At 39.5% G+C, this 26,834-nt stretch overlaps 1 protein-coding gene and 1 long non-coding RNA gene across 4 annotated transcripts in view; one reads left to right on the top strand and one right to left on the bottom strand.

Moving 5' to 3' along the window:
* Positions 1-26,834, top strand: part of ANKFN1 (ankyrin repeat and fibronectin type III domain containing 1) — a 480,938-nt gene that overhangs the window by 387,672 nt on the left and 66,432 nt on the right. For all 3 annotated transcript variants that reach the window (XM_086355670.1, XM_086355668.1, XM_086355667.1), the window contains exons 8-10: positions 10,806-10,903; positions 14,021-14,111; positions 21,400-21,507. In XM_086355670.1, coding sequence (XP_086211796.1) covers positions 10,806-10,903; positions 14,021-14,111; positions 21,400-21,507 — 297 coding nt within the window. The remainder of the gene's footprint in view (positions 1-10,805; positions 10,904-14,020; positions 14,112-21,399; positions 21,508-26,834) is intronic.
* LOC147352761 (uncharacterized) overlaps positions 23,390-26,834 on the bottom strand; it is an 81,304-nt gene continuing 77,859 nt past the window's right edge. The window contains exon 3 of the long non-coding RNA XR_015146953.1: positions 23,390-23,941. This is a non-coding gene — a long non-coding RNA (uncharacterized LOC147352761). The remainder of the gene's footprint in view (positions 23,942-26,834) is intronic.

Raw genomic sequence — 26,834 nt, 5'->3', positions numbered from 1 at the left:
GCAACAGTTAGAACTGGACATGGAACAACAGACTGGTTTCAAATAGGAAAAGGAGTACGTCAAGGCTGTATATTGCCACCCTGCTTATTTAACTTCTATGCAGAGTACATCATGAGAAACGCTGGGCTGGAAGGAGCACAAGCTGGAATCAAGACTGCCAGGAGAAATATCAATAACTTCAGATATGCAGATGACACCACCCTTATGGCAGAAAGTGAAGAGGAACTAAAAAGCCTCTTGATGAAAGTGAAAGAGGAAAGTGAAAAAGTTGGCTTAAATCAACATTCAGAAAATGAAGATCATGGCATCTGGTTCCATCACTTCATGGGAAAAAGATGAGGAAACAGTGGGAACAGTGTCAGACTTTATTTTTGGGGGGGTCCAAAATCACTGCAGATGGTGACAGCAGCCATGAAACTAAAAGACACTTACTCCTTGGAAGGAAAGTTATGACCAACCTAGATAGCATACTGAAAAGCAGAGACATTACTTTGCCAACAAAGGTCCGTCTAGTCAAGGCTATGGTTTTTCCAGTGGTCATGTATGGATGTGAGATTTGGACTATGAAGAAAGCTGAGCACCAAAGAATTGATGCTTTTGAACTGTGGTGTTGGAGAAGACTCTTGAGAGTTCCTTGGACTGCAAGGAGATCCAACCAGTCCATTCTGAATATCAGCCCTGGGATTTCTTTGGAAGGAATGATGCTAAAGCTGAAACTCCAGTACTTTGGCCACCTCATGCGAAGAGTTGACTCCTTGGAAAAGACTCTGATGCTGGGAGAGATTGAGGGCAGGAGGAGAAGGGGACGACACAGGATGAGATGGCTGGATGGCATCACTGACTCGATGGACTAAGCGAACTCCGGGAGTTGGTGATGGACAGGGAGGCCTGGCGTGCTGCGATTCATGGGGTCGCAAAGAGTTGGACACGACTGAGCGACTGAACTGAACTGAACTGAACTGATGCCCCAGTCACTGACGCTGAAAAAGAAGCTAAAGTTTACCTATTCTCTGAAGACCTACAACACTTTCTAGAACTAACACCAAAAAGAAAAGTGTCCTTTTCATCATAGGGGATTGGAATGCAAAAGTAGGAAGTCAAGAGATACCCAGAGTAACAGGCAAGTTTGGCCTTGGAGAGCAATCTGAAGCAGAGCAAAGGCTAACAGTTTGGTCAAGAGATCACTCTGGTCATAGAAAAAACCTCTCCCAACAACCCAAGAGATGACTCTACACACTGACGTCATCAGGTGGGCAATACTAAAATCAGATTGATTATGTTCTTTGCAGCCACAGATGAAGAAGCTCTAAAACAAGATCTGGAGCTGACTGTGACTCAGATCGTGAGCTCTTTATTGCAACATTCAAGCTTAAATTAAAGAAAGTAGGGAAAACCACTAGACCATTCAGGTACGACCTAAATCAAACCCCTTATGTTTATACACTGGAGGTGACAAATAGATTCAGGAGTTCAGCTCTGGTAGACAGAGTGCCTAAAGAACTATGGACAGAGGCTCATAACATTGTACAGGAGGCAGAGACCAAAACCATCTTAAAGAAAAAGAAATGCAAGAAGGCAAAGTGGTTGTCTGAGGAAGCTTTACAAATAGCTGAGAAAGAAAGGGAGACGTGAAAGGCAAAGGAGAAAGGGAAAGATACAGCCAACTGAATGCAGAGTTCCAGAGAATACAGAGAATAGCAAAAATAGATAAGAAAGCCTTAATTACAAAAATTAATTAATTAATTTTTTAAAAAAGAAAGCCTTCTTAAATGAAGACTGCAAAGAAACAGAGGAAAACAATAGAGTGGGAAAGACTAGAGATCTTTTCCAAAAAACTGGAAATATCAAGGGAATATTTCATCCAAGGATGGGCACAATAAAGGACAGAAACAGTAAGGACCTAACAGAAGCAGAAGAGATTAAGAAGAGGTGGCAAGAATACACAGAAGAACTATACAAAAAAGGTTTTTATGACCCAGCTAACCCAGATGGTGTGATCACTGACCTAGAGCCAGACACCCTGGAGTGAGAAGTCAAGCGGGCCTTAGGAAGCATTGAAAGCGAAAGTGAAAGTGAAAGCCGCTCAGCCGTGTCCGACTCTTTGTGACCCCATGGACTATACAGTCTATGGAATTCTCCAGACCAGGATACTGGAGGGGGTAGCCTTTCCCTTCTCCAGGGGATCTTCCCAACCCAGGGACTGAACCCAGGTCTCCCACATTGTGGGCAGATTCTTCACCAGCTGAGCCACAAGTGAAGCCTAAGAATATAGGAGTGGGTAGCTTATCCCTCCTCTAGTGGATCTTCCCTTCCCAGGAATCAAACTGGGGTCTCCTGCATTGCAGGTGGATTCTTTACCAACTGGGCTATCAGGAAAGTCCATTAGGAAGCATTACTTTGAACAAAATTAAAGGAGCTAATGGAATTCCACCTGAGCTATTTCAAATCCTAAAATACGATGTTGTTAAAGGGCTACACTCAATTCATCAACAAATTTGGAAAACTTAGCAGTGGCCACAGGACAGGAAAATGTCAGTTTTCATTCCAGTCTTAAAGAAGGGCAATGCCAAAGAATGTTCAAACTACCATACAATTGAACTCATTTCACATACTAACAAGGTTATACTCAAAATCCTTCAAGCTAGGCTTCAGCAGTATGTGAACCGAGAACTTCCAGATATACAAGCTGGGTTTTGAGAAGGTAGAGGAACCACCAGAGATCAAATTGCCAACATCCGTTGGATCATGGAGAAAACAAGGGAATTCCAGAAAAACATCTACTTCTGCTGCACTGACTATGCTAAAGCCTTTGTGTGGACTACAACAAAGTGGAAAATTCTTAAAGAGACCGGAATACCAGACCACTGTACCTGCCTCCCGAGAAACCTGTATGCAGATCAAGAAGCAACAATCAGAACTGGACATGAAACAATGGATTGGTTCAAAATTGGGAAAGGTGTATGACAAGGCTGTATATTGTCACCCTGTTTAATTAACTTCTATGCAGAGTACATCATCCCAGCTTTGATGAATCACAAGCTAGAATCAAGATTGCTCAGAGAAATATCAACAGCCTCAGATATGCAGATGGTACCACCCTGATGTCCGAAAGCAAAGAAGAACCTCCTGATGAGAGTGAAAGAGGAAAGTGAAAAAGCTTGCTAGAAACTCAACATTAAAAAAATATAGATCATGGCACCCAGTCCCATCATTTCATAGCAAATAGAAAGGGAAAACGTGGAAGCAGTGACAGATTTTATTTCCTTGGGCTCCAAAATCACTGCAGATGGTGATTGCAGTCTTGAAATTAAAAGATGCTTACACCTTGGAAGGAAAGCTATGACCAACCTAACAGCATATTCAAAAGCAGAGACATTACTTTGCCAACAAAGTTCCATAGAGTCAAGGCTCTGGTTTTTCCAGTGGTCATGTACAGATGTGAGAGTTGTCCATAAGGACAAGCTGAATGCTGAAGAATTGATGCTTTCAAACTGTGGTCCTGGAGAAGACTCTTGAGAGTCCTTTGGGCTTCAGGGAGATCAAACCAATCAATTCTAAAGGAAATCAACCCTGAATATTCTTGGAAGAACTACCGCTAAAACTGAAGCTCCAGTACTTTGGCCACCGATGTAAAGAACCAACTCATTGGAAAAAACCTTGATGCTGGGAAAGAGTGAGGGCAGGAGGAGAATCAAGTAATAGTTCTGAGCACTGGAGGAATATTTCCTCAATTATTTTGTTTTACTCATAATATAACAGCCACAGAGACATTTAACTTTAATTTGAATTATTAACTCTCCATCACTTTCTTAAGTCTAGCCTAGTGGTCAGCAAATTTCTCTACAAAGGACCAGAGAGTAAACATATTAGGCTTTGTGAGCTACATGTGGTCTCTGTCCCATATTCTGTGTGTGTGTGTGTGTGTGTGTGTGTGTGTGTGTGAATGCATGCATTTACAGTCCTTTAAAAATGTAAAAGCCTGACCTCTGGCAAGATTTGGCTTTTAACTATAGTTTGCCAATACCTGGTTTAGACATTCCACAAAATAAAAAATCAAGCTTTGGTTTCATAGCATTTGCTGACTTCTATACTGCACATATTCCCACCACACCCAATTTGAAGCTACCAATGTGATGTCAGTAAACAGACTGGGGAGATAAGTGTAGTAGTACATCATTATATCCTATTTCTACCATACTGATAAAACATGTATCAATAATCTTAAGAGCATAACTAATAATAAAACGCAGTAAATTAGGAAGCCATGAGTTTTGATTATTTACTGTCTTTTTAACACAATTTATTTAACTATAAGTTTATACAATTTAATTTTTAATGATGGCTATGTTTAACTTCTAGCTGGAAAAATTCCTGAAATTTTAACAATCAGCTCTTGGAAGCCATATGGGTCAACTCCAGCACTCACTGGAATTATCTGATCTAAATATGGTTGGAACCAAGCTCTGACTTTCTCCTTCTGCCTCTCTATCTAAAATTTAACTTTAATTTAAAACACCTAAAACACCCTATCTATCTAAAACACCCTATTGTATCACCTAATCTTAGATATGACATAAGGAGATTTTGCACTTTGTAGTTTGTGATAAATCTGAGACCTTCCTAACTCTTAATTTAATGTTTTAGGAAAATCCAGTAGATGACTCTACTAAGGAAAGAGATCCTATAAATGAAAAGAAAAAAAAAGTGATTTCTATATAATCTGGGACTGGGGGCTTACTTATACTTCTAGTAACTCCAGTAGTAGAGATCATTTAGACTTTCTCATCCCCAAACTGCAGAAATTACTGAAGAAATTTTAAGAGGTGCTTAAAGGCACCTCTGGTTAAGAGACCAAAAAAGTACAAGAGGTGAAGCTGTTTGAATCTCACTGAAGACATTAAACTGATGGCAGCTGGGCCTCTGAAAGACTGGTGTTCCTTCAACAAACACTTCATGCCACGCTTGGAAAAAGAGAAAGAACTCTTAGTAGTAGTAAGACTCACAAAAATTATATATTTTATTTAGAAAGCAAAGAGGATTGAGAGAAAGTACGAATTCAGATGAGAGCCATAAGAGGAAAGCCGTTAGGAGATAAAGAAGCAAATAGATCAGATTGTGGAGCTGAGTTTTGTTGCTGACACATGTACTCTTTTGCAGTGTTACGCACTTGTCAAAACCCTGAACATTTAGAATCTCATCATGTCTGTATCTATAGGTAGTCTGTCATAGAGCAGGCGAAACTAAGACAGTACATAAGCTATACAAGTAGAGGCATATTATTTTTATGGATGGCAGAATCTCACAATAAAGAATTGAATATAGCCTTCCAATTCCAACTGTACTTTTAGTCTTCTAGAAGCAATAGGTGCAGGAAGGATTTACTAGTGTCTCCCCCCACCCCCCCAAAAAAAAGCCTTTTGCCCTTAATTTAAATCATTGTTTTTCTAGGGAAATTTAATTTGGGAAAAAAATGTTTTTCTAATTAACTGGAAGACTGTGTGCTATGCAAACAATAAAGATTCTTGTTTGAAAGTAATGCATGCCCCTGCTCCTCGAACTACCCAGGGAATTTAAAATAAAAAATGCAAGTGGCTCCAGTCTCGTATGTTGCCAGACCTAAACAGAATTCCCAGATTCAGAGTTTTCACGTCAGTTCCCAATTTAAAACTCACAAGTGTGGAGTGGGTTCATGCTTTAGCAAGACAGATCTTCTCATCTCTAGAAATGACTATATTTGATCTTTCTCCAGGTTTCTAGGCATATTCCTCTCTCCCTCTCTCTTCCTCTTGTGCTATGGTTGGCCTGAAAGGTTAGAAACTGCACAACTAGATGGATCAAGGGAAGATTTCATAATGCTCTGGTGCTGGGCTGGGCAGTCTAGCCAAATTCCATTCATTAGCTAAGGCACCGGGTGAGTGTGGCCAGTAAAAATGCTGTTTTGGTTCCATAGAAGCGCTGATAGGGAATAGGAAATAAACTTTAATTTTGGGGGTCCTCAGAGGCAGTATAGACAAGTGAACAGCCTGGGATGCTGGGAATCTTAAAGCCAGGAATTAATCTCCATCTCAACTACTTATTAAGCAGCTCAAGCAACTTCTGTTCTCTTTTGAGTGTAATTTTTTCTATTCTAACACTGTTTTCTTATTCTTTAAGTACCAGGGTCAGATTTCTGTCTATCTTAGTCTTCAAGCATTCCAAAGTCATGAATCAAGGGTTCAGTTCACCCAATATATACTGAGCCACCTATATTGTGCTAGGTGCTATGATAGATGCATGGTATTAATGGTATTAATGCAGCTTGGTTCAGGCTCTCAGAGAGCTCATGGACTAAAGAGGAGACAGATCTCTTAGATACAAAATAATAAAGCAAGTGCAATGTAACAATGTATTACAATTGCTATGGGGAACTTTTCAAAAGGGCTTCCCTTGGAAAGCCAAGAAAAGCTGTGAAAAGGAAGGGTCCTGGAACCAGGGGTTTGAATGAAGTGGGTAGAAGATTTGGGGGAAGGCGAGCATACCAAAAGAGAAAACAGCATAAGCAATGGGCCTGAAGTCGAGTGGCTGGTGAGGCTCAAGCGGAAAGCTTGGTTAGGGCCTGGACAAGAGGATACCTTTTACAGTCTGCCCTGCTGATGTGTGAAGAGGGTGAAACAACTTCTCTAGACTTTGAGTCATGTGAGATTTGAGGGAGAAGCTGGACAACAGCAAGTTTTAGATTTTTTTTTTTTAATCAATTGAAGAGAAACTAGACATTGCTGCAGTGTTACCTCTTTATGCCTTTCCTTCTACACAGTCCTCATCATCACACAGTAGAGCATGCCTCACTGAGGCTCCTGCAGACTCAGGATGGCCTCTTCATTTATAACACTGTTACAACTCCAGGGTTTGTTAATCCCTCAAGCCACACCATGAGGCATGAAATTGACCTGCATTTTGACTAAGTTCTCTGCTTGCATACCCTAAGGCTTCCAGTCATGCATTTTCTACCCTTCTCCCTGGGACATTTCTCCCTACATTATAGACTTCAAGTGACAAGGCCAAACCATTAGGAGCTCTTTTTCTTCTTAAGCTTTCAGCCTGTGGTTTACATAACTGTCATCAGGAAAATGGTGATGGTTCAGCTAGAACTCTCTCGCCCAGCTGACATTTCTAAAGCTTAGATAAAAGCGAAATATTTGTTAAAATAGCAAATCACATTTAAAATATTCATAGCTATTTGATATAAATACACTGATTCCCAGTTTGAGCCAGAGCCAAAGGTTAAGAAATACTAACACCTAGGTTTTGTCTGGCACCTTTTTCACTAATGTTCAACTGCTGTGAGCTATTGCATGATTGAACCCTGCTTCTATTTCCCAGACCTAAGTAGAAACAGTTGCCCTAATCCTTATCTGAAAATTGTAAGTCTTATATAGTCTTAAACTTCATATACACAGGTCCAACTCTTCAGGGATTTAGAGCAGACTTATAAGTGATTTTTCTCATGGCTTTAATATTAAATCTTTAAACTACCTGCACATAACTTTCCAGAGAGACCTTACTAAGTTGCCTTCTTAGAACTCCCAATTGACTCTCAAAGTGATTCCTACTCACTCTATTTCCAGGAGTGAGCAGAATCACCTTTCTGTATGTCAAAAGAGCCCACCAACCCAAGGAAGTACAAAGAGGGGAAAAAAACTAGGTTTTTTCCCAGTCCATTCTAGGTTGTCCCAGAATGGACTGGCCATTCCAACGTGGAGAATTTTTTTCCTTTCACGTGAGTCTTCTCTTTCTCTAAATCCTTGCCCTGTTGAAATCTACACACATTATAAAACCAAATTAGACTTAAACGCTTAAACCTTTCTATTAACTCCTAAAGAGGACCATAACCTCCCTACAAAACTGCTTCTATTTGGGGTTTTTTTTGCGTGCTGTTTTTCAAGAAGCCAGGCCCTCTTTTCCATCTGAAACATGCTTTGTAGAACATATTTCAATAGAACATGACAGCACTTATTCAAAAATAAATTGTTGTTTCTTCAGAAATTGTAAAGACTGCATCTCTGAGAAACTTTTCATTAATCATTTCTCAAATAATCTGCTCTTGTTCCCACTAATCCTTAGCCCTTCTTTTGGATGTTACCCTGAATCCTCAGCCCAAAATCAGAAGCTCTTGATCCTCAGCCTTGGACTTGGGGCTTCACCACATCAGTCAACCATATATGTCTCAATGGCAACCAAAGATATTTTTGTTTCTAGAATTTTCCTATATTCTTTGTTCTTTATAAATGTTCTTGCACATGTGCTACTGATTTTCATTTTGTTTGTGATAATTCCCTCAGTGACTGCTCTTTTTTCTTTAGCTTAAAATAATATGCAACATTATTCTCTGAATACAAACTCTCTCTAATTTGACTTTAGGAAACTTGGCTTTTTCAAGAGCTAAGAGCTCCTAAGCATAATAAAACATTTGGGAAAAAATTATACATATATACACACACATATAAAACACATATATTAAAATACATCCATAGATATATTTTTAGAATATGTATTTATAATAAGGTATAGGCTGTGTTATAAGGTATAACACAAAACCTTAATCATTTGATTCTAATTAGACTTTATAATGTGCCTGAGAGCTTCAAAGGGCGAGAATTTGGAGAAAGAGAAGATTCACATGAGAAAAATATCTCTATGTTGGAAAACCAGTCTATTCTGAATTGTCTGTGTGTGAGCATGTGTACGTATGCAAATGCACACAATAAAACAAATATATATGTATTTGATTTGTGAAATAAATAAATACTAAATACTAAATAAATACTAAAGTAAGCATCTTCTATGCACCAAGAACACAGGTCCACGTGTGGATCTAGAGGGAAAAAATGACTAACACTTCTCTTATTCTTAAATTTCCCAACGTCTAACAAGAAAAAGAGACGCCTACAATAAAGCATAATTATGTGCATTAAACCTTATTTCTATACAAATAAAGTACTTTGGGAACACAGAAAAAAAGATGTATTTAATTAATTATTCCTGAGGAATTTAGAGGGTTAGTAGGGTTTTGACAAGCAAAGTTGGAAGATGAACACAAGGCAGAGGCATAAAAACATGCAGAATAACAGCCAGGCAACAGAGATTTATAAAGCAAGGACTTTGCTTTGGGAAAGGGCAGAACAGAAGCATAGTACAATAAGGTTGAGACTAGACTGTGAAGGTCCTTGAATGCCTTGTTAAGATTACATCTCACTTTGAAATCAACTAGACACCGAGAAAAGATTTTAGGCAGAGAAACTAAATAATTTGATCTATATTTTAAAACTATAATGCAGGTTATAATAAGAAGATTGTATATAAGGATATGGATATGAACAGAAAAATCAATTAGGAGAGTTTATTAATTAGGCCTAAAAAAAAATCAATTGCAGAGTTGATGCTCATGATTATGAGAGTCTGCTCTAGAATAGCTTCAGTGAGGGAAGAGAGGGAAATTTATGGGAGGCATTTAAAAATAGAATTTACTGGGTATAGTAATCAACCGGTTGTGAGGAACTGGAGAAAAAGAGGAGGAAAGGATGCACCGAGTTTTAGGTTGGTAGACTAGATGTGTGGCAAAGTCACGAGTGGGAATTAAGAAAAAGAGAAGAGAAACATTCCTATAAGAAAAAGTACTTAGTGGAATACTTCCACTAGCAGAGGAATTGTCTGAGTCTGGGGGAGCAGCAGGATTTAGACGCTTTGGCTTAATTTTGAAGTATTTAAGTGTCATAGAGAATATAATTTAAATCTTAAGGTTTATAGCTTGTCATCATGAGGTTTAGAAATATGCAGGCCTTGTCTTCCATGTGACTTAAGCTCACGCTTCATTTAGGGTTGCCTCAAATCCTGCCATGTGTAAACGGTCACTTAAGACGCTTTTTACTGATGATGTACAATGTCTCTCTCCTGACCATGGGTTTTTCCAACGAGTGGAAAATGTTAGGAAAGAGCATGTCTCACAGTAAAATGGGGTGTTACAATTTGAGTGTTAGGTTTAACTGTGAATGAACATCCGCTCTGGAGATGTCAGGTGTGTGGAGAGCACTGAAGAGGTCAGCCACAAATCCCAAATTCTCCAGCTGAAAAGAAACCAATGAAAAATCCTGGAAGACACTCTCATGGAGGAGAAGCAAAGCCAGAGGAGTAGAGCATAAGACACTAAAAAAATGAGAATTATTCTAGAAGGAGGAGTCAAATTATGCAGGAGGGCATGAAAGGAGGCTTCCTTATTTGTGAGAATACCCCTGGGATCTTCTAACATGTAATAAATAACTTATCTTCTATATACAACAAACTTGTATATAATATGCCTTAGCATGTGTGTGTCTATACACATAAATACATACCCGGTGGTGCTGGGGTAAAGAACCTGCCTGTCACTGCAGGAGACTTAAGAGATGCAGGTTCCATCCCTGGGTCAGGAAGATCCCCTGGATAAGGGCATGGCAATCCACTCCTGTATTCTTGCCTAGAGAATCCCATGAACAGAAGAGCCTGGCCAGTGACAGTCCATGGGGTCACAAAGAGTCATACACGACTGAAATGACTTAGCGCACACAATCACTATTGAGTGAGTGAGTGCTTTTTTCCTGCTTTTGTTTTAAAAAATAATGGTGGACGTGGAAACTGCCTTACCCTGAGAACTGTTAGATTGCCAATATAGGGGAAAGATGATAAACTTCACTGTTTTTGAGAGAGATTCTTGATAGATAACTCTTCTTCCTTTTTCTTTCCCTATTTTTCTCTCTCCCTCTCTTTCCCCCCACCCTCCCGTTTCCATCCAGTGGAATGGAGCATGTCTAAAGACTTTTGTCCTCTGGCTGGAGAAATCATCATGGAAAACCTGCAGATCCTGAAATACACAATCACAGGACTTACAACGGTAAACGCCATGTCCTCCCGTCACACTCCCTGCTCCCCTGCCCCTGATGTCTGTGCTGGGATATTCGTAGCAAATGCCTACTTTGGAAGCAACAGCCAATGCCCATTCCTCTGGCAACAACTGCCACTCATTAAGCATGATATGTCTGGTATCCATAATCTGAACCCCACAAAGGAGAGAGCAGACAGCATGAACCACTTTGTAAGCTGCCATGTTCTACAGAGATCAGAAAAAGACTGGCCTCATGCAAGCCTTGAAAGCTGCTGCTTTCTGGATCACAGTTTAATCTCGGGGCTGGGGGGAGGGATCAAAGGCTCTCAGAGATCCAATTTTGACTCCCTGTCTGATGGTAAAAATAACAGCCTCAACTAACCCTCACCCCGACAGCCTCGGTTGAGATCAGTCATCAACTGGAGTCACACAATTTCCTGAGAGAAATCCTTTCCCCTGATTACCAAAAAAAAAAAAAAAGTGTGTCTAAATCTGCTTTCACAAAAAAAGAAATTATATATGGTGGCCCTACACTTCTCAGTAACTTGAACCAATTTAAACTGTGAATGAAAAACTGGAACAAACTGTGCTTATTTGTTTAACCAATCTAAATGTTAATTATTTATAGAACTACAAACTATATGAGCATATGAAATGCAGTATATAAAAAACACCTAACAACTCAGTTCAGACTGGAACAAACCCTATATTTCCTCAAACAATTAATGCAACTAAACTGGATCATCAATTTTGTTTTAACTAAAAAAGGTTTCAGGTAAACTTGAACCTGTATTAGTTTCTATCCAACTCAAATAATTAATATCTTAGGACCTTCAAATGTGAGAGGAAGAGGGAGAATTTTCTTGTTTTTCTAAAAGGCTAAAACAGTTATCTGTAAAGCATAATCCTGAAGCCCAGAATTAAAAAGCTGTGTTAGGTTGCACTTCTTCAAGTTTGAACCAGCTTATTCTAAGAGAATTCTTGGTGGTTGGGTCATCATCACAGAATCTTAACTTTTCATCTTACTTACACGTCTACACCAGGGGCCAAAACTATGGATTAGCAGAACAAACAAACCCCTGAGTGGGTGGCCCCCAGAGATGCTATCGGCATCTGATTCCCAACACTACAGCTCACACGATGGAAGAGGGCCAGAGAGAACCCAAGGGAATTTCCACTGCTTAAAAGAAAAAGTGATATGGTGATAAAAATGGAAAACTCTCCACAGAGGATTCTCTAATATTTGAACTAATTTTTATAGGGATTAAGTTTTTCCACTTGGCCGTCCAATGAGAGTAATGCAGACACTATCCTAATCACATAAAAGCCTAGAAGCAGATTTACACTTCTACAGAATCTCCATAACGCTGAGGTACATAGAGACCCACTTTTAATGTTATAAAAATTAAGTTTATAATAGGTAAGGCCACTGTTATTAACTCCCTAGCAAAGGCTCTACAAAGATTGCTATTTTTTTTTTTAACTTCAAACACTATTTTACAGATTTTTACAAGCAACGTTTTAACAAGTGTTGACTTCTGAAATACCCTTTTGGGGGAAAAAAAATATTCCTCAAAGCGAAAACATAAAACCATACAAAACATTTTAAAATACTATAATCAAACGAAAAACAACTTGATTCTTTTTTAAAAATTGAAGCATATGAGACCTCCCTGGTGGTCCAGTGGTTAAGACTCCACGCTGCCACTGCAGCGGCACAGGGAACAGGTTGGATCCTGACGGGAACTAAGATCCCACACGCCAGGGGCATGGCCAAAAATAAATAAATACAGAGAAGTCCAGTTTATTTACAATGTTATATTAGTTTCAGGTGTAGAATGTCGTGATCCAATATTTTTATAGATCATACGTCATTTAAAGTTATGAAATATTGGCTGTATTCCCTGTGTTGTACATTACATACTTGCTGTATCGTCTTAATTTTTTACCTAGTGGTTTGTACCTTTTAATTCTCTTCTCCTTTCTCTCTCCTCCCTACTTCTCTCTTCCTACTGGTAACCACTGATTGTTCTCTGTATCTGTGAGTCTGTTTCCTTTCTGTTATATTTACTAGTTTGTTTTATTTTTTAGACTCTACATATAAGTGATATCATACAGTATTTATCTTTTTCTGGTTTATTTCACTAAGAATAATATCCTCTGGGCCCATCCATGTTGTTGCAAATGGTAAAACTTCACTCTATGGCTGAGTCCATTGTTGTGTGTGTGTGTGTGTGTGTGTGTATGTGTGTATCACATCTTCTTTATCCATTCATATGCCGATGGACACAGATTGCTTCCATACCTTGCTTATTGTAAATAATGCAGCTATGAACATTCAGATGAATATATCTTTTGAAATCAGTGTTTTGCTTTCTTTAGATAAATATCTGGATGTGGAATTGCTGGATCATATTGAAGTTCTTTTTCTTTTTTTTTTGAGGAACCTCCATACAGCCACAACTCCTTAATTCTTGATATCTTAAGACATTAAAGATATAAACTATTGTTTTAATAATGGTTTTTAAAAGGAAGTAACATCAAATATTTAATTAAAAAATAATTGAGTAAAGAATATTTATTACAGTATTATTTATTGTATCGTAAAATGTGGAAACGATCTGTCCACCGATGATTGGTTAAATAAATACATGTGTTTAACCAAAGTGGAGTACTATGCAACCACTGAAAGAATGGAGCAGATCTTTAATTATTAATCTGAAAATGTGTTCATTACAACTTGTCAATTTTATAAAGCAAGATGATCAGTTAGAAAAAGGTGATAGCATATGCCACTAGGGAGGAGAAAAAAAGGAAAAACAGATAAAGGGTGAGAAATTGCAGGTTTTGGTAAACCATATAGGACTATGACTTAAAAATCGGTGTATAATATTTGGGGGGAGGTCAGGAAAAGCAACTATGATATTCCAATTTTGGAAAAAAGAAAGCACAAAGAAATTAAGAGGGCACCCCAAACACATTTATTATCATGTAAAACCATAGTAGTCAAGAAAAGCTAGAAAGTTAAAGTGTGGGTCATGGGATGAATGAGTTCATCAGACACAGAGTAAAACGGACTGAATAAAACTCCCAGTGCATCATTCTCTCTGTTTCAATACTTTGCAGGGCCAACAGTATTTTGTCCAAGTGTCGGCTTATAACATGAAAGGATGGGGACCTGCTCAGACCACGACGCCAGCATGTGCCTCTCCTTCTAGTAGGTGGTGGCTGTGAATTCTCTCAAGCCTGGCCAGGCTCCAACTCCAATTCCATCCTCGGAATGCCACTGCCATTCCCTCTCCCCACTGCTTCGGACTAACAAGACCTCCTCAGAGTAGCATCTGGCCACGTAATGAATGAGTCCTCTGCAGAAATGTTTCCCTGGGAGGCAACTCAGTGGAATGAAAGAAGGGGGAATTTGGAACCAGCAAAATTGAATTTGATACCCATTATACATTTTATTAGCTGCATGGCCTTAAAAATTTCCTTAAACTCTCTGGGTCTCAATTCAACATCTGTAGAATGGGTCGGATCATACCCTTCACGGGGCTTTTGTGGGGAGGTACTGAAATGTCATACCAGGACCGGCTGGCCCCGAGTACATGCAATCCACTTTAGCTCTCACCTCCCCTCCCTCACCAAAAATCTAGCAAATCTTACTTACATTCCATCAGAAGGAAAGCTTTCTTATTAACAGGCACCCTGCTACACTCTGCCAAAAACAAAGTCTGTAATATTTGTAATGGTGGCGGAGAAACCCAGTAAAGCCCCTTAGTTTAAAATTAATAATTTATGTGTGGTATATTTGGTAATTCTCTATTAACCAGAAAATTTAATAAGAAGAAATATCTCCAGACATACCACAATATGATAGATTTTTCTGTATAATAAATCTATTGCTCTGAATTATATTTTAATTTAAAAAGAAATCTTCATAATGTGATCATTTTAAATGGTATCACATGTTCTTGTGAAAGTGCAAACTGCTCCATCCTTTGTGGAAAACAATGTTTATATTATATCAACTGCTATAAGAACATTCATTTCTTTCTATCCCATAATTATACATCTAAGAATATAACCGAAAGAAACAGATGCAGACACACAACCATAAACAAACATGGGCACTGCAGCAATATATTGATATAGTGAAATATCATGTGTGATGGGGAGAACAAATTCCAATATCAACTTCATGGTTAAATAAAACGATGTATAGGGATCCACACTATAGAGCAATATGCAACCGTTAAAAATGGTGTTTTTAAAAAACCAACATTGTATAGAAGACATTCGTATAGTATAAGTTTTATATAAACAAATTTCACAGTTTTTTCTCATTTAAACTGTGAGTCTGACCACAATCAGGTAGGCGTGTCCGCATATAATTATTAAAATTTAACAGTGGATATTTAGGCTACAAGATTATAGGCTCTTTGGTTTCCTTTTTATACATTTATGCATTTTTCAAGTATTCTAATAGTGCTTACCTGGGAGAAACCATGAACCAGGTGGTACATTATGAGCTCTCAGAGTCGGTATGTCACTCAACCCCAACAGCAGTTGCTGTTCCCATCTGGTGGACAAACATCACCATTATCCTCTGCGTCACTACCAACACCAGCGCTGACATTTCTAAAGCTGCTCATACGCTGCATGTTGACCTAAGAATTTTATACTGATTAAGTCAATCTTCATAACAAACCTATTGAGGTGATTTTTACTATTTTACTGATGAGGGAACTATTAATGTTGATGTACATAACACACACACATATAGCCCAACAACACAAAATTTTTAGCAAGCACTGAAGCCAAGTCTAAACCCTGTGTCCCTTGCTCTTAACCACCATGCTCTCCTCCTCCTCTACTAATAAGGAAATTAGGATTGAGAGAAGATGTTGCCTTGCCCAGGATCACAACTTTGGTACATGGCTGAGCCAGGATTAAGTCGCAACTAGTCAAGACTCTGTGCAGTAACTAGCGCCCTGCTATCAGGCAGACAATCAGACTAAAAGCCAGCCAGCCGATACCAACTCCTGCCTGCGGTGGATTATTGCTGTTGTTGTTCAGTCGCTCAGTCGTGTCTGACTATTTATGACCCCATAGACTGCAGCACGCCAGGCTTCCCTGTCCTTCACTGTCTCCTGGAGTTTGCTCAAATTCGTGTCCATTGAGTCAAAGATGCCATCCAATCATCTCATCCTTGTCGTCCCTTCTCCTCCTGCATTCAACCTTTCTCAGCAGCAGGGTCTTTTCCAGTGAGTTGGCTGTTCACATCAGGTGACCAAATTATTGGAGCTTCAGCTTCAGCATCAGTCCTTCCAATGAATATTCGGGGTTGATTTTCTTTAGGATTCACTGGTTTGATCTCCTTTTTGGCCAAGGGACTCTTAGTTGTCTTCTCCTACACCCCAGTTAGAAAGCATCAATTCTTCAGCACTCAGCCTTCTTTATGGTTCAACTCTCACATCCATGTATGACTATTGAAAAACCATAGCTTTGACTATACAGACCTTTTTCAGCAAAATGATGTCTCTGGTTTCCAATATGCTATCTAGGTTTGTTACAGATTTTCTTCCAAGGAGCAACCATCTTTCAATTTCATGGCTGCAGTCAATGTCTGCAGTGATTTTGGAGTCCAAGAAAATAAAGTCTGTCATTATTTCCATTTTTTCCCATCTATTTGCAAGAAGTGATCTGACCGGATGCCATGGTCTTAGTTTTTTGAATGTTGAGTTTTAAGACAGCTTTTTAACTCTCCTCTTTCACCTTCATCAAGAAGCTCTTTAATTCCTCTTCATTTTCTGCCACTGGGTGATTATCAATATTTCTGAGGTTATTGATATTTCTCCTGGTTATTGATATTTCTCCTGGTTATTGATATTTCTGAGGTTATTGGTATTTCTTCTAGCAATCTTGATTCCAGATTGTGATTCATTCAGGCCAGCATTTCACATGATGTACTCCACATATAAGTTAAATAAGCAGGGTGACAATATACAGCCTTGATGTACTCCTTTCCCAATTTTGAACCAGTCCATTGTTCCATGTCCAGCTCTAACTGTTGCTCCTTGACTTGCATACAGGTTTCTTAGGAGGCAGGTAAGATGGCCTGGTATTCCCATCTCTTCAAGAATTTTCCACAGTTTTTGTGATCCACACAAAGGCTTTAGCAGAGTCAATGAAGCAGGAGTAGATGTTTTTTCTTGAATTCTCTTGCTTTTTCTATGATCCAATAGATGTTGGCAATTTGATCTCTGGTTCCTCTGCCATTTCTAAACCCAGCTTGTACATCTGCAAGTTCTCAGTTCACGTTCTGCTGACGCCTAGCTTGAAGAATTTTGAGCATTACCTTGCTAGCATGTGAAATAAGTGCAATTGTGCAGCAGTTTGAACATTCTTTGACATTGTCCTTCTTTGGGATTGGAATGAAAACTGACCTTTTCCAGTCCTGTGGCCATTGCCGAGTTTTCCAAATTTGCTGGCATATTGAGCGCAGGACTTCCACAGCAGCATCCTTTAGGATTTTAAATCGTTCAGCTGGAATTCCCCATCACCTCCACTAGCTTTGCTCATAGTAATGCTTCCTAAGGCCCGCTTCACACTCCAGGATGTCTGGCTCTAGGTGAGTGACCACATCATCATGGTTATTTGGGTCATTAAGAACTTTATTGTAGAGTTCTTCTGTGTATTCTTGCCTCTTGTGGATTCAGATAGCTAAATCAGACCATACAAAGCCTTAGACCACAAATACCAAAGATCTCTAAGACTCCTGAGTCCCCTAGCGTTTGATGATTTAACTATTCCAGTCTTACCTGGGCATCTTTCTTACTGAAGGCTTGCCAGAAACACGTGTGGGCAATATTGCAAGATTAAGATAAGACACTACTATACTGTCTAGTATACTAAGATACTTAAGGAACCAATCTCATTCCAGGGTGGGACAGAGAGGGAGGATGTGTATTTTTGAAGATGGAAGGATAACAAGAATAGAAAAGCAAAACAAAAAACAAAAAAAGTAGGGAAAAAACAGTATGCCTGAAAGTAGAACAGGGGGGAACCCACTCCAAATGCATACCCCACGCAAGTTCTGGCTTATGTGTTTACTTATAAACATCAGATGGATCCTGGTTCTGCAAACCTCAAATTCTATTCAGATACTCTCCCTCACAGCCCATTTGAAGAGCTTTCTCCAGAATGAAAAGAACAGTTGTCCAGGGCTGGGAAGAGTTACTTATTACTCGGTAATTAACATAGCAAATGGCAACACTTTCTAAAACAGCACATTTGATTAGTAGGGGTATCTGGCAAAGACCTGAAATCGAAACATGTCATTACAGTCGCTGCAGACTTGCCATGTCACTTGGAAAGAACAATATAACAACACTCTGGTTCTATTTATAAACAGAGTATGACATTGTGATGTAACATATATCAGCATTCAGATATTTACTAGGGGACAATGTATTCTAACATGACAGAGTAATTGGAAATTTGGTAATATGTTCCAGTAAGCTATAAAGCTTTTTAAAATATTTTTACAAAAGGCCTTAATGTGTTTTTATAGACTGATGTTAAACGGCATGGTACCTACCAAGAGAACAGGACCCAGACAGGCTTGTCTGAGTTACGATCAGGAGAGCCCTGATATCGCCAGCGAATGTAAGCTCTGCGTTGTGTTGCAACTGGAGTGTTCTTGTTACCAGAACAGTGAACAGTATTATGTGGCACAATCTGCTCTTTTCCTACCACACTAAGTTTATTCCTGTCAGGATCCTGATTTCTTAATATATTTTCAATTTTCTTCCTCATCCCTAAAGTCTCCTATTTTATGTAGTCATCAGAACCTTCCAAACATCTATGAGAAAAACTCATTCTTTCCAAAAACCTTGGCATCATGTCCAGTGCTCACTAAGGCTGCAATTTAGCATTAGCAATTTTCTAATGTATCATAAAGTCATCAGTTCAAGCTCGCCTCTGATGTAATAGGGCTCAGCTGAAAGGGCCAGGTCTAATTCATCTCCCCCTGCATTGATGGCAGTATTAACACTCATTAGAATGTATGAGTACGTTCAGAGTCATGTAGTAATTCAGCCACCCAGGAGTCTCGCTCAAGCAAACAGCTTTGCTCATCTTATCTGAGTACTTCAGATACATTCACCTAAGAGAAAAAACAAGCATTGTTTATTCTCACTGTGTCCAGATACCAGGGACACTATAGATAGTCCAAGGGCCACTTGGAATTTGTTTCCTCGGACATTTCTAAATTTCCCAGTCAAAGCTCTTTCCTAGCCCATTCTACACGAACACCATCATGTTTCAAGTCACAATGCTTTACCAACATTTAATGAGCATCTCCAGTGTGCCCAGAATAGTGCTTTACTTACATTATTCCTCTGAAACCACAAATAACCTAAAAAAGAGATTCAAAAGCTCACTTTACAGAGAAGGGCCCTGAGGCAGAGAGAAATTAAGTCATGGTTTCTGCCAACAAGGCACAGCGTCCACAGAAAGCACCTACGCCAGCTCCCTGTCTCGAGTCGACCACAGCTAAGCCACAGCACGCAGACTCCACCCAGACTCCCACCCTCCTTCTCAACAGAAAGCAAAAACAAAAACACCACCATGGTGTAAGGGAATGAGCGCTATACAGAGGGTCATGAGATATGTTATAGTCCTGGCTACGCCACCAACCAGCTGAATAATTTAGAACTGGAATGGCTATCTCCGGGCCTTTATTTTCTGAGAGGTGCAAAAGGAAGATGGGCACCTGGTGGATAGATGAGAAGGAAGAGGGATTAGAAAATCTCCGAGGCCTTCCCCTTCAAAGGGGATTATCTGCTAAGGTGAGAAATGATGTTTCCATATACACCATTCAGGGAGTTCACTTTCCATCAGTGAGGCCCCTTCTTTTTAAATTATTACTTACATAAGGCTTGCCATGTAACGCTGCTGAATATCTAATATAATACACCTCTCATTTAATCCTCACAAAAATCCTGCCAGATAGATACTCTACCCCTTTTTCATACTACTGAGTCAAGTCGCTGTCAGCTTACAGATACCAAACTAGGAATCCGAAGTGTTAGGGTTTAAAACCAGACTTATCTGACTCCATAACCTGAGTCCTTTCTGACTATGCTGAACTGCTTGGCCTAGGATGGACCAGTCCGGAATGCTTTTACTGAACATAACTGTCATGGCGGCCTTCCCTCATAGCTCAGCTAGTAAAGAACCCACATGCAGTGCAGGAGATGCCGGTTAGATTCCTGGGTTGGGAAGATCCACTGGAGAAGGGAGAGGCTACCCACTCCAGTATTCTTGCCTGGAGAATTCCACGGACTGTATAGTCCATGGCGTCACAAAGAGTCAGACACAGCTGAGCGACTCTCACTTTCACTTCACTTTCAACTATCATGGCATCAGCTTAACAAGAGGCTGAACAAGAGAGACTCGCTATTTTAAAATAACTCTAGGTGGCAGGAACCTGAAACTTGTTCAGTTAGAACTTAAGCCTCAGATATATTCATGAACTAACTGGCTTTTCTTGAAAAGAATGTCTACCAATTTTAGAGAAAGCATTTAAACTAAGAAGCACTTTAAGTTGTTGCTTTTGAAAGATCCAGAAAGTAAAAGCCAGGGGGGAAGAGATTAGAGGAGGAAAGGGATGGACTTTGAAATGACTGACCTGCTGAAAAAAAAAAAGAAAAAGAAAAAAACTAGAATTGGAGACAGCAGAATTATAATCTTGACATTAGTCCCATACGGATTATTACTTTTGATATCATCATAGCCAAATGGAATGAAAATAGAAGGGGGAGAAAAATCTCAGTGGGTATTGCAATTTAAATTTGCCATGTAAGCTAATACTGTATATTTAGAGACTGAGCAGACAGGGTGGTTGGTGGCTCAGAGTATGTGCAGGAGCTGCTGTGCCAGCTAACCAAAGCAGACATTCATTAGAGCTAAAATGTAGATTTCCATTTCTTGGCATCTGACATGGGCTCTTTCCTTGGAAAGAAATGTCAATTTGGCCAAAAGTGTGAAACCTACAATAAAAGCATTGGGACTGTGGATTTCATCTAGTCTGCACATTCCCACCCCTTTCTTTCCTTCTGTGGAAATGCAGTCATGACCTGGGGTGCTGAATGGAGAGGCGACAGGGGAACTGATTAGGACACGGATGCTGCAAAGGAGGGTAAGGAGATGCGGGAGGGGACGCTGGACTCCCAAATCCTCTATTTTCTTTTGGCTTTCAATTACCATTTTCTCTTGCCTTAAAATGGCCCAACACAAGACACCAACCACAATTACTGTTTTGTACAGGGCCTGAACAATGGCAGCTTCCAGACGCTTGGCAGTCCCTGCTCCTTGTGCGAGTGCTGGGTGCTCATCCACAGAGTCTGTGGGCAGTATAAGTACAACTCAGCTCCCGAGGCAAGGCAGGGAGGAGGCCTCTCCTACTTGAAAATTTCACTCTGTTTGTTTCTTTTGTTCAATAGACTGGAAAGACTATGACGACAGAGCGCCCAGACACAAGGGACAGAGTGAAGTTTTGGAAGGTCTGCTGCAGCAGGTCCGAGCCCTTCATCAGCATTATAGTTGCCGGGGTAAGGATAAAAATCTTCTCCGGGCCATCGACTGAGGTCTCAGTGGCGCCGGTAATTTTAGCAGCTTCCTAACTGGGTCATACCTTCTCATTCATCAAGGAGGGAGAGAGATATTAATATTTGTACATCTGGAATCACTTTACAGCACTATCTTGCTTTAACCCTTGAGAAGAGACTCTCCCTTCCTTCCCTTCCTCTTTCTTGCGCACCCTCACTCCATAGGAACAGTTTGCAGACAAGCACAGGAAAAATAGCAACTGCCACTAGCTTTGTTTAAACTGCACCTTCACAGAGCCTCTCCATGTGCTGGGTCTTTGGGACATTCACCCTCAGACTTTTCACCCGCAACAAAAATTCTCTGAGCATCCTGTGGAAGCCCAACCAATTGTATCAGCAAACTTTTGTGTGTATTTATAATAAAGTTTACACCCAATTTCACATTCAATATCTCTTTTCATCCTCATTTTGGAAATTATCCCTGAGGCTAAGTGACTTGACCAAGGTCAAAATGCCAAGAAGGAACAGAATCAAGATACCAACCTAGATTTTCTGTCTCCAAGCCAGTCTTCTTGTGACACCTCAATTTGAGTCCCATTCTTCCATCAGGACGGGGCGCTGGCTTTTACTCTCCCCCTGAATTTTAATCTTTCCTGGTACTACTGCTCACGACAAAGTAGGGCACACCTTCTCTAGACATAGCTAACTATACCCAGAAAATCTCTGCGAAGCTTTAAAAAGATTCTTTTCTACTTGGGCTGTTCAAATGGGACAGGGTCAGGTTTCTGATCAGTGTAATGATTTGTGGAGCAGGCACTTAGTTTTATTTGGAGAATTAAAAGTTCCATAAAGTTTTCATTTTCCATGCTCCTTCACCCATCAGAACTCTAACTGCATTGTATTCTCTAGAAGAGGGCACTGCTAGACCAGCTAGGTTAGAAATCTATGGTTGAAACTAAGAAATGCTAAACAGGTTTTGACTGGGTATAAGGAAATCATATTAAGCACTAGCAAAAGTTGTTCCCAATTGCTATATAGCTATGACAACTGAGCTGTTAAGAAATGCCAGCTATAGCTAGAAATGAGGGCAAGTGTTTGCAAGAAAATCATGTTCTAATGAGTGGCTGGTTCATTAGGAAATGTGAATATGCATGGAGGAAGCTTTGAGAAGGAAACCCAAGGGGAATTTCATTCTTGGATCTTTAGGAAAACTTCAGCCAGAAAAGAGCCTTCAACATTCCACACTGGCCAAAATACCCTTAGTTCTCAGTTATCCAGGGCCCATTTAACCAAGTCAGGTGTTACCTAGGCTCCTTTCTCTTCTTCTGCCTTTCCATCATTTCCCTGTCCCTCAGCTCCAGCATGGCATGCAAAACTGATAAAGCAATTGGATAGATTTTTCTTTGCAACTCATAAGCCATTTTGTGTTTTCTGATAAAGATCAGAGGGGCAAAGCTAACACTACTCGTGGAATGAGGGATTGTTTTTTATATTATCTGAGGATTTAGATGCTCTCTCCAATACCACTGGGTCACAGTCCAATAATCGGAAAATGATTGTCTTGATAGCTCAGTCATTTCTATAGTTGCCATTCAACTTTTATCATGTACATATTTTCCCCCCACAGGGATGTAAATATACATATAGCATCAAGCAAGATTTAAGGCATTAAGTAGAATTCCCAAAAGAGAAGAGTATTTTTATATTGAAATGAACATTGGATATTTAAACAGTACCTAAAGTGTGTTCCAAGGAACAGTGGTTGCATAATTTGCTCAGCTGAAAGAGGGTCTCTGGTCAAGTAAATGTGGGAATTGTTACATCATATATCCTTTACTGGAATGTAAAATAGACATTAAATATTAAAGACTCTGATAAAAAGACATTTTGAATTTGGTTAAGCCAGCGTTTTCCAAATTTATTTGGCCATTGTAAAACATTTTTCACAGAATTAGTGTTCCAAGGCACAAACTTTGAGGAACATTGACCCGCCATACTCCAGGATAAAACAAATGATCTTCCAAGATGATACAACATAAATCTTTCTAAGTCTAAAAGGATAAATGAAGGATAATTAGGTATGGCATACAGAAAACTATAAAACTTTAGTTTAAAATATTTGAGTACATTGATACTATGTGGTTTACAACTTTCGTAATTAGAAACAAACAATTATTTAAAAATCCCATTTTTACCACTTACTGTGCATACTTAAGAAGAACATTTAACCTCTCCGAGCCATAAGTTCCCTATCAGAAAAAGCCAACATAATAATATCTATCTTTCAGGATTGTTATAAGCGTTAAATTAGGTAATGGATTAAACTCATGTGGCATAGAGTGGCATAAACTCATCTTGGCAAACTCTAGCTTCTTTTTTCCCATTGATCTTCCAGTTGAAGAGTGGTGCACCCTCCATCCTCAGCGCTTTATATGTCCTGGAATTAAAATGGAATCACTGACCAATTGTAATGAGGCTGTAGTACTCAATAAACACAATAGCATATTCTAAATGCAGAACTAATAACAAAACATTCCTTCTCCTACCAAAGCCCTACACAGAAGATACCAAAACCCACATTAATTTCTTTATTTTTGGCTAAAGAACTGGCCACAGCTAATTCACAGCTTTAGAGATGCAAATTCAGTGGAGGTATTGCATGGCCTTTATTGTTCACAAGGTTAATGCCCTGACATACATAATGAAATATAAAGGAGTCAACTGTGTTCACTAAAGCAGTCCCCTACAGGAGTGAATTTCAATTATTTTCCAATTTTTCAACTGGCAAACATCAGCTGAAACATTGTCTACTACGTGTTAGGTGCTAGATGTACTGGTATGAATAAAATAAACTCTCTATGCTCTAAGCACTTGAAAGCTAAAGACCAGCTGCATTCAGAGTCCAGAAACCTAATCATTGCTCCAGAACTCTGAACTAAGCAAAAACAGAATGGCAGCCACAGTGTTCTTGGGAGAGAAGTGAGCTTAAATCTTGTATCAGTCTGGTGGCTCAGACAGTAAAAAATAAAGTCTGTCTGCAATGCAGAAGACCTGCATTCCATCCCTGGGTCAGGAAGATCCCCTGGAGAAGGGAATGGCTACCCACTCCAGCATTCTTGCCCGGAGAATTTCATAGACAGAGGAGCCTGGTGGGCTACCGTTCCTGAGGTTGCACAGGGTTGGACACGACTGGGTGACTAACACTTTCACTTTCATCAGTCAAGATGGGCTATGTCATGCTGCAGTATCCAAATGAACTGCAAAACATTTATTTCTCCCGTGTGCTACTACTATATGTCACTGGTGAGCTGAGGGCTGGCTATCTATCAGTCTTGTCATGATACTCTTTCTAGAAATATTTGTCAGAACCCACGGGGGGAAAAGACGCTGGAAGGTCTCATAGGGACAAGACTAACATTCACACTCAAAATCCATTGGCAAAACTGCTCACATGGCCCCAACCCAACCACAAGAGCTCCACGAAGTGTAATTCTACTGTTTGCCCAAACTGGAGGAGACCTGGAGCATTTGACATTTTCATGGGCTCCTTCCCCAACTAGTAGCGGCATTTCTCATTTTCTCTTTTTTTAGCCTAATTTTTTTTTAGTTTAGTCTTCATTTTTAATTAAGTTATATATGACTGTACTCTGAAGCCAGATTATGTGGGTTCAAACACAGGCTGAACATTTACAAAGCTGTGTGATCTTAAGTAAATTCCCACCTTCTCTATACCTCACATTGCTCACTTGTAAAATGCAAATAAGAATTATGTAAACCTGTCAGTTATTTGAGAACTGAATGACTTAAAATAAATAAAGCATTAAGAAAAGCTTTATTATGAAAGAAAAAGCAATTTCTCCCATCATCTGTTTTTTATTTCCTAAAGGCTCAATTATTTGGATTTTTTTTTCTCTAAATAACAGGGTTATATTGCTAATTCCTGATTTTTAAAAATTATAGTTACTATTTCACTAAGGAAGATAATTATTTCTTTTTTATCCCTCCACTCTCTTACAAGCACATATAATTCCTACCCCCTTATCCTCCTTACCCCCCAGAGAAGAGAATGGCAATGCACTCCAATATTCTTGCCTGGAGTAATCCCATGGACAAAGGAGCCTGGTGGGCTATAGTCCATGGGGTTACAAAGATTTGACACGACTGAGTGACTAAGCATGCATGCATCCTCCTAATATTGTAATTTTAATAAGATCAATATTTACTGCTAATGCTATAAAGATCATATAAATTTTATGATCATTTTCCTTTCCTACATAAACTTTTATTTCCCCTGTAGATAATACTCAACTTTTATTATGTTTTTTTTTGTCTTTCCATGTTATAACTAATTAATCCCCAAGCTACTCTCCGGATCCATCAGTTTTTTTCTCAGTACAATCAGATACATAAGTATTGTTTCAAGTACATCTTCTTAAAGAAACCTCTCAGAAAGTCCTCTAACCTGCTCCAGTCTAGACTGGTTACTGGGTGCCTCCGTGTCTGTTATTGAGGATTGTTCTTGCCACTCTCCAATATTAGAGTTCTCTGTTTACCATCTCTTCCTTTTTCTGGGATTTGTCTGTCATTGATGGAGCCTTTCCTCTAGTAGCTTCCTCATAGGATCCTTGGGAGCTAATTTTTGGATACATTAAGTGTCTGGAGATGTATTTATTTTATTTAGTATTTACTTAAGGATTTGGACACATGTAGAATTCTCAACTGAAATAATTTTCCTTCATATTCATCGTTTTCAAGCCTTTAGCACTAAAAAGTCTGACACTATTCTGATTCCAGAAGTTTTATATGAAAGCTACTTTTTCCTGCCCTGGAAGTTTTTAAGTGGTATTGGAGAAGACTCTTGAGAGTCCCTTGGACTGCAAGGAGATCCAACCAGTCCATTCTGAAGGAGATCAGCCCTGGGATTTCTTTGGAAGGAATGATGCTAAAGCTGAAACTCCAGTACTTTGGCCACCTCATGTGAAGAGTTGACTCATTGGAAAAGACTCTGATGCTGGGAGGGATTGGGGGCAGGAGGAAAAGGGGATGACAGAGGATGAGATGGCTGGACGGCATCACCAACTCAATGGACATGAGTTTGAATGAACTCCGGGAGTTGGTGATGGACAGGGAGGCCTGGCGTACGGCGATTCATGGGGTCACAAAGAGTCGGACACGACTGAGTGACTGAACTGAACTGAACTGAACTGTAGGGTGATCTGGCATAGCTTTATCTTTAGGAAAGTAATAAAGCCAATGTCAGAATCTTTAGGTGCATTCGTATGCTAATCAGAGTCCCGACAGACACTATTTCCAGTGTTCTGCCTGGAGGA

Source organism: Bos grunniens, chromosome 19 (assembly GCF_055505025.1).
Source record: "Bos grunniens cultivar Pamir isolate PY7600 chromosome 19, Bosgru_T2T1.0, whole genome shotgun sequence".
NCBI classification, from domain to species: domain Eukaryota; kingdom Metazoa; phylum Chordata; class Mammalia; order Artiodactyla; family Bovidae; genus Bos; species Bos grunniens.
This window is presented reverse-complemented; position numbering and strand designations above follow the sequence as displayed.